The sequence below is a fragment of the Sinocyclocheilus grahami genome, unplaced genomic scaffold, assembly GCF_001515645.1.
Source record: "Sinocyclocheilus grahami isolate Dianchi unplaced genomic scaffold, SAMN03320097.WGS_v1.1 scaffold9.1, whole genome shotgun sequence".
Taxonomy (NCBI): Eukaryota; Metazoa; Chordata; class Actinopteri; order Cypriniformes; family Cyprinidae; genus Sinocyclocheilus; species Sinocyclocheilus grahami.
In genome coordinates, this window is record NW_015505188.1 from 817,875 (window position 1) to 826,458 (window position 8,584).

Consider the following 8,584-nt stretch of genomic DNA (forward strand, 5'->3'; position numbering starts at 1 on the left):
TCAGTGTGTGTGTAATCAAAAGTTTCTCTTTCTTTCTTTATTTCGTTGCTGTGACCAAGAATAAAGTAAACACCTTTAGCCTACTAACTTTTTAAAATCTTAAAGAAAGATCATGTAGTTTATTTCTCTGGGCTGTCCTTGCAGTAAAATACATTTGCTCAGTTCTAAAGAAGCTTCCTTAAAAATCTTAGCTTCCTTTAAAAAAAACTCATCATGAGCAGTAAATGATTCGGAATGGAGTATTAAAAGCTGAAGCACCCACACACACACACACACACACACTGCACCATATGGCCTCAGCATTAAGTGTCATGTTTACAAGCGTAGCGTATTGGCACTCCACTCGTCCTTCTTACCATTACCTTTCCATCCGAACCCATTCAAAGCAACTCCAGCGTAGAAACGTTACTTCTCAAGTTATTCCAAAACAGTTTCTTGCCATCCTGCTCATCATTTTAGCGCTTTGAAATGTGGGCTAATTACACAAAGACCCATCAAGCCTGAAGTGGAACAGCCTTCCAACGGCTTGATAATTCCCCGCTCCACACTTGTCCGTTGTGTTGTACAGCCCGAGTGCCTCAGCATGCATATTTAATGTCGTCTATTATACTAGTTTTCTGTAATGAATGGAGTAGGCTGCTCTAGGTTTTCAGATGAATACAGAAAGCTAACAGTTCACATCTTGTAGTGTGTTTCTGAGTCACCACCCGTGTTTAAGTTGTGAGCTGAACTTAATGGTGTGCTGTAATCATAGACAGTCCTCGCCACCTAACCATACTTTGTCAAACAATAATGCATAAATTAAAGTTTTATGCTGGAAACACTACATTTAAAACCCTCTCAGCAAGGTAATATTTAGTTTCATGTTTTGATTTCATGAGTAAATGTCCCATGGATATGTGCAGTAAAACATTGCCTCATCAGCTCTCCACCGGGGTTATTATTGATGCACCAAACCCTTAATAATCTAAATGATTAACTAAAACACCATAAAAGATGATAGATGACCAACACGCCTTGTGAGAGCTGTATAGTGCTGAAGGTCAACAATCTGCTGCTCCTTTGAGGAACATGACATATCTTCTTGAACTATCCTCAACTGGTATGGATCAACTGGACAAGTGTTCTTGTCTAAGTGCTTCAAGTAAGAATGAACTGTGATCTTTTTAGACTATGACATGCTGGTTGTAGAGGCATGTTATATATAGCTAACCCAGGATTGGTGGAATCCATCTGCATGGTCATCTGACTATGGTGATCTTATATTCATTCATTTTTTTATGTATCCTAAACTATCTAGTTGTTTCATCTAAACCTCTGTACAAAAGTCTTCACATGATCAATGTCAATTTGGTTAGTACCCAATAAAAGTGCAGAATATTAAATGTCTGAAATATGATTATTTATTCTCAAACTTTTATTTACAGATTTGAACTGCATTTAGATTTTTCATTCTCAAACACTGTTCATGTCCAATTCAGTTTATTAAGAAAGAACTCTTTTTCATATTATGAAAAGTAAACTAAAAAAAAGATCTGAATATTATGTACTAGAATGGGTTTTGTCTGGGAGATGATTTTCATAAAATAATCACTTTTTAATTGTTGATCACAGGTTTGTCTATGAAGTTCCATGAAACACTGCAGTTGTCAACAAAAATGTTCTGCTTTGTATATATCAAATGTTATACTGATATTGTAGTGGATCTGAAGACTAGATTTTATTTCTTCACAATCTGAATGACATCCTCATGTTCCATGATGTGCGTCAGTCCTACTCTCTGAGGACTGTATTTTGTGCTTGTTCCCTGTAATCCAAAAAGACAGCAGTAATTTCAGACTTTGAGGAACATGACATATCTTCTTGAACTATCCTCAACTGGTATGGATCAACTGGACAAGTGTTCTTGTCTAAGTGCTTCAAGTAAGAATGAACTGTGATCTTTTTAGACTATGACATGCTGGTTGTAGAGGCATGTTATATATAGCTAACCCAGGATTGGTGGAATCCATCTGCATGGTCATCTGACTATGGTGATCTTATATTCATTCATTTTTTTTATGTATCCTAAACTATCTAGTTGTTTCATCTAAACCTCTGTACAAGAGACTTCACATGATCAATGTCAATTTGGTTAGTACCCAATAAAAGTGCAGAATATTAAATGTCTGAAATATGATTATTTATTCTCAAACTTTTATTTACAGATTTGAACTGCATTTAGATTTTTCATTCTCAAACACTGTTCATGTCCAATTCAGTTTATTAAGAAAGAACTCTTTTTCATATTATGAAAAGTAAACTAAAAAAAAGATCTGAATATTATGTACTAGAATGGGTTTTGTCTGGGAGATGATTTTCATAAAATAATCACTTTTTAATTGTTGATCACAGGTTTGTCTATGAAGTTCCATGAAACACTGCAGTTGTCAACAAAAATGTTCTGCTTTGTATATATCAAATGTTATACTGATATTGTAGTGGATCTGAAGACTAGATTTTATTTCTTCACAATCTGAATGACATCCTCATGTTCCATGATGTGCGTCAGTCCTACTCTCTGAGGACTGTATTTTGTGCTTGTTCCCTGTAATCCAAAAAGACAGCAGTAATTTCAGAAAAAGGAAAAACATATGGAACAAAAGCAAGAATATATTTGACTTCAGATGAAGAAAGATCTTACCCAGACAAGTGCGTACTTGAACTGGCTAGCTAATGTCCTGTGGATTCTGTGACACTGGAAGAAATAAGAAGCACAATTATGAATCTGATTGATGCGCTATATATATATATATATATATATATATATATATATATATTTCTATTTTATGTGCACATTAGAAATACACATTTTCATTTTCAGGTATACATATATTTTTAGGCAACACTTCAGCATCTACTGTGTTTAGTTTTGTAAACTTAATATATATGAATATATATACACAGAGTATGTCTTACCACAGGTTGACCACTGTGAAATACATATAAACAAAGCTGCAGGTATCACAGGACAACGAAACAGACACATACCACATGTTCGACTGATGCTCCTCGTCTCATGATTATAGGGTCACTGAAATCTGGCCGTTCTTAACAACAATAAAAATAAAACAGTAAGAGCTGGGGGGATACAAACACTAATTACAAAAACTCAAACAAATGGAGTTTGGGGATTGATTGACTGATTGACAATCTCTGAAAGGTACCTTCACAAATTTAAATTACGATTTACATTTAAAATGGATGCAAATGTGAACCTTATGCTACACGACACGTTCAAGAGGATGAAAATGCTTTAAAAAACAAATGGTTAATTCATTGAATGCATCAATACAAAACAAGCAGCTTTGTTATAGAGCAGGAATCTCATAAATATATTAACTTATGTGGGGGGCCTTTGAATATTGTGTTGGACAACAGGTGACCTTTGAGTCAAAAAGGTTGAGAACCACTGTTTTAGGGTTAAAGCCCCCTAAATTACTGTTTTTGAGGACCAAAAAAAAAAAACTTACCTCCTCGCTTCTTGGTGTATATGCAGATCAGAGCCAGGTATTCCCATAACTGCTCAAGGAGGAAATCTAGATTCAGCTTCATGCCACAGCTGATCACTACACTGTTAGGTCTACGGGCAAGACGATCCACTTCCTCTATAGAAATCTGATCCACTTTGTTGTACACCTGTAATAAGACAGAGATTCATTATATCTCATTTTAAATTTGCTGACATATATTTAAAACGGAGAAGCTCTGCATCAGGCTATTTCTTGAATTGAAATATATACTCACATATAAGCAAGGCATGTGCACTCTGTTGCCCACAATGACATCAATAAACTCATCAGGAGTGCTGTCCTCTCTGAACAAAACCTCAGCGTTGAAGATTTCTGCAGTCGTGTTAAGGTTAACGTGTCGCTCATTATTAGAGGAAAATGAAACAGTGAATAAACAAGGCTAAAGGATACTGTACTCATGAAGAATGAGCTGAACAAGCTTCTCAGAGCAGTGTGTGAGGGGAACCGTTGAATTGTACGATAGGCCACCACCTTTTTTAGGCTGAAAAACAGATCTTTCACATGTAAGCAATAAAATAAGCAAGAGGAATAACAGTCTCTAAATGTAGCTAATACTTCTCATTATATGCTGTTATTTCAGGAAGTCATTTTTTCACATTTAGTGCTTTATGTTGATTAATCATTATTGTTTATACATGCATTAATTGTGGTCGATAAAGGTTCATTAATGTTTATGGAAAGTCTCTTACGCTCACTGCATTTATTTGATGCATGATCCTTCAGAAATCATTCTAATATGCTGATTTGCTGCTCAAGAAACATTTCTTATTATTATCAACTTATTTTTATATAAAATAAAATTAATTTGACTTTTTTCAGGATTCTTTGATGAATACAAAGTTCAAAAGAACAGCATTTATTTAAAATATAAATCTTTCGTAACATTATACATGTCTTTGTCACTTTTGACTGAATAAAGGTATACATTTCTTTAAAAAAATTTAAAAATAAATAAAAATCTTACTGGCCTTAAACTTTTAAACGGTGTACATAGTTACATGTTTTTTTTGTCATTTGCATTTTATTGTTAACTAAAAAGTTATTTTTGTTGATAAAAATGCTGTTTTTTTATGAGTAAAATGGTCTAAAATTAATGAATGACACTTAACAAAAATATAAATTTAAAAGACATTTTAAGCACCGTTTCCATCCAACGAGTCAAAGAGAACAAAATTGTCACTTCCTGATAAACTGACACTAACTATCACTAAGAAAAGTAGGAGAAGCCTCTGAATATAATAATTTTCATATATAATAAATTACTTGCACCTCAGAGGGAGCAGACGAAACACAATAAATGCGGTCATTGCTTTCGGAGGTGGATGCCTGCTGTTTGGGAACACAGTCGTGTCAGACAGTTCTGGGAGGCAATTACACAGAAATACTTTAATGACAGACTTTGCTCGTGCATTTAAGAATGACCATAACAACATTTCAGATGCTGTGCAATGAGTCTGGTCCACTATTTAGTCAAGTATTGCCGTCCTATAGCGCAAAGTCACATTACTTTTTTGATACGCATGGAGGAATTTATTCGCAAAATGCGTTTCCATCTCAAATTCGCACAAGTCAAAGACCACCTCAAGCGAACATAAAAACGTTTTTGCTAATTAAATGATTTATATTTGTCATTTCCATCACTCGTTTCTGATGCGATACTTCAAAATATTCAAAAAAACAGGGTGATGAAAACATAGCTTATAACAGCAAAAAACCTAAAACTAGGGCTGCACGATTAATCAAATGCGATTGTCATGGCGCGCATCTCATCAGTAAAGCTGGTTCTGTGATCAGTAGTAAATCTCCAGCACGTACTTTCAGATGGAGCAGCATTTACTACACAGAGCTGTAGTTCACTGACAAGCTATGCAAAATCGTGTTCGCAGATGATTTAATCGCGCGATAATGAATTTGTTCTGCGATTATCAAAGCTGTTTGCGTAGCTTGTCAGTGAACTGTGTAGTAAATGCTGCTCCATCTGAAAGCACGTGAAAATATCACATTTAATAACGTGTTTTTACTCCAAACTCACTTCATAAAGTCAGTCGAGTGTTTGAAATAAATCTTTCGGTGAGATGATGTGGCTTCTTACACAGAATAACATATTTCATAGAATTCTGAGCAGCGCTAAAGGCTATGTCGATTAGCATTGCATTATTATATACTTTATCAAAATAAACATTATAATAAGACGAACTCAGATAAACCATATATTGTCGTAGTCGTGTGTTTATTAGTCACGTTGAATCAATGAAAGCAGTTAAATCAGAGCTTGTCTTAATATAGGGAGATACGAGGGTCTGTATTACTTGCTATTGGAGAAGGCGTAACGGTCAACTAGGATCACATGTACCTTAATAACCAATCACATTACAGCCTTGACGTCAATTAATTTCACGTAAAAAGAGTTGTGCGACACTCAATCGCCGTTTACAGATACCATAGGAATGAATGAGAAATGCTGTAAGCTGTATCCCACCTGTTGCTCTTATAAAACTCAATTTTTTCTAGTGTAAACTCTAAAAATAGTTCAATTCAAAAGTATTGTTTAGTGTAAAACATGTTGAAGATTAGCAGATAGGCTGTCGATTCATTAAATGATAAGCGGTTTCCTATAAAAAGCTGTTTATTCAGCGTAGTGAAGCCTCTCCTCCGCTGACATCTACACAAAAAAAAACAGCCTCTGGTCTCTTTTCCCACATACTGGCAACCGGAAGCGTTAGCATTAGCCGTTATGCTTTTTTGGCTAAAGGTTGCAGGCTTGCCTTCTAGTGGCTTTGGTTAAATCTTCTGTTTATTCAGGATTTCCTGGATTTCTTCTACGGGGTGTATTTGGAGTTTCAGCGCGAGAGCGCCCTCTGGCCTTCGGATGGAGATTTACTGCTGATCACAGAACCGTGCTTCACTGAAAGATACGCATGACAATCGCAGCTTCTGCCTAATCGCGATTTATCGCCTTTGCAATTTAATTTCGATTAATTGTGCAGCCCTACCTAAAACACTGACCTTAAAATAGATATTTGGTTTGGGGCAGTTGAGTCTGATGCCAACAGATTCAAGTTCTTTTTCCAGAAGTTCCCTAAAACACAAAACAACAATCGTCAAACAAAGCAATAGTGCAAACACTCTCCAGTGTTCCAACTCACCTCTGAACCTCTCCTTTAGTTGCATCCAACATCATGATGACCACATCTGCAGTTCTGGCCACAGCAATGACCTGTCTACCTCTGCCCTTACCTTTAAATCAAAAACACAGAGAAAGGACACATTTAATATGCCAAAATACATGTACAAATATACATAACTCTTCAAAACACAAGTGAACATACCTTGTGCAGCCCCCTCAATGATACCAGGCAAATCCAGCAGCTGTATGTTGGCACCTTTGTACTAGAATTGAATTTTTAAATGAAAAGAAACCAATATCATGTTGGTTATTATAATTATTATAATAACAACAGCAATAACATAAATAGAAATAAGATATAAACAAAAACAGAGAGAAAAGAAAAATATTTTGGAATAAATAATACCTCAATGACACCGGGAATGCAGGTCAAGGTGGTGAATTCATATGAAGCTGTTTCACTTTCTGTTGATGTCATTAAACTGAGAAATGTAGACTACAAAAACACCATAAATTAGAGCATGCCTCTTTTTTGTGCAAAACATAATTGACATTAATAATAGAAAATGTTTGTGTATATTACACAAAATTGAACAATACACCCATTGTCAACAGAATACAGAGAAAAATAAGAGTTAATAATTTGCTAAAGACAGAAAAAGACAAATAGGAGGAGAAAGAAAAAAACATGAAGGCTAGAAATGAATTTATACATAAATTAAAGTATACAAATTAAAGGCATTTAAGTCATTCTACTTGCTTTGTTTTTTACTGAAGATGAAATGTTGTTAGTTTGTTGCTGGTGAACTTATATTTGTGGATATAAAATTTGCAAAGAAGATCAATTTATAACAAAGCTAGCACTGTCTTCAGTAATTACCTTTAAAAATATAGTTCTATCTTGCTGGATATAATAATAAATGTGACAATACTTTTCCACAACTGTTCAGTATAGTGACAGGCCCAAAATAAATGAAAGACAGATGTATATTTCTTCATGAAATGTTTGACAGGGTAAAGCGTATTAGTTTGAAAGATAATTACTTTACTTCATTAGCGAGAAACTATTTTTGTAGCAAAAATCTTTTTTCAATTTAGATTTTCGATTAGACCACCTCTTGGCCATCAAACATATTGCGCAGATGTTGTCGTTTTTACCTTGCCAACTGAGGGGAATCCAATCAGAGCCACTCGAGCATCACCAGATTTCATAACATCAAAGCCTTCACCTTTGGCTCCGGATGACTTCGAGGGCTCCAGAAGCTGGGCTCTGTACTTGGCTAGCTTGGCTTTCAATAAACCCAGATGGTACTCAGTTGCTGCAAAACAAGTTTGGAAGTACTCGGGATTTAACTGATGAGGAGTAAACGGATACAAAGCAAGAAAAGGCCCATGAGGGGATATTTAACGAAGGATATTTTCTTACCTTTATTCTTCTGCGTTCGAGAGATTTCTCTCTCTATCTCTGCTATCTTCTCCAGAATCCCCATTGTCAGTCAAGTGTGATATATATCTTATGTGAAGCCTGTGAACATTCCAGCAGTGTAAGAGTAAAGCATGTCAGTCATATTGTACAGACCATCTGCTCTCTGGTTGTCAGTAGTAAGCTAAGCTAGCAGGCACTTCTATCAAACTTATCAAACACTGTTGCAGATTGAGCTGTCATGCAAATGGCTACTTATTAATGTCACTCTTTAGAAAGTATTAGATACTGTCATTCGTGTATTTATAGAAGTGAATGTTTTGATCGTTACAGTTTAAGGCAGCCCGAAGTCTGCTGCTTGGACTGCTGGTGCCAGTGCTGCGGAGAAACTGCTCCGGTGTGAAACAAATTCTTTCATATTTAATTCCTGAACATATAATTTAATATAGTCACTGTTACTGA

The 8,584-nt window shown here is 35.4% G+C and overlaps 1 protein-coding gene across 1 annotated transcript; it reads right to left on the minus strand.

The window, feature by feature from the left end:
- Window positions 1-2,245: 2,245 nt before the first annotated feature.
- Window positions 2,246-8,584, minus strand: LOC107591639 (developmentally-regulated GTP-binding protein 2). The gene is made up of 13 exons (XM_016280860.1): window positions 8,454-8,584; window positions 8,126-8,224; window positions 7,858-8,018; window positions 7,106-7,195; window positions 6,902-6,962; window positions 6,719-6,809; window positions 6,579-6,651; window positions 3,963-4,053; window positions 3,787-3,884; window positions 3,513-3,678; window positions 3,031-3,089; window positions 2,684-2,737; window positions 2,246-2,587 (listed from the first exon to the last, which is right to left on the minus strand). The coding sequence occupies exons 2-13, from the start codon at window positions 8,187-8,189 to the stop codon at window positions 2,501-2,503; spliced, it is 1,095 nt and encodes a 364-aa protein (XP_016136346.1). The 5' UTR covers window positions 8,190-8,224; window positions 8,454-8,584; the 3' UTR covers window positions 2,246-2,500.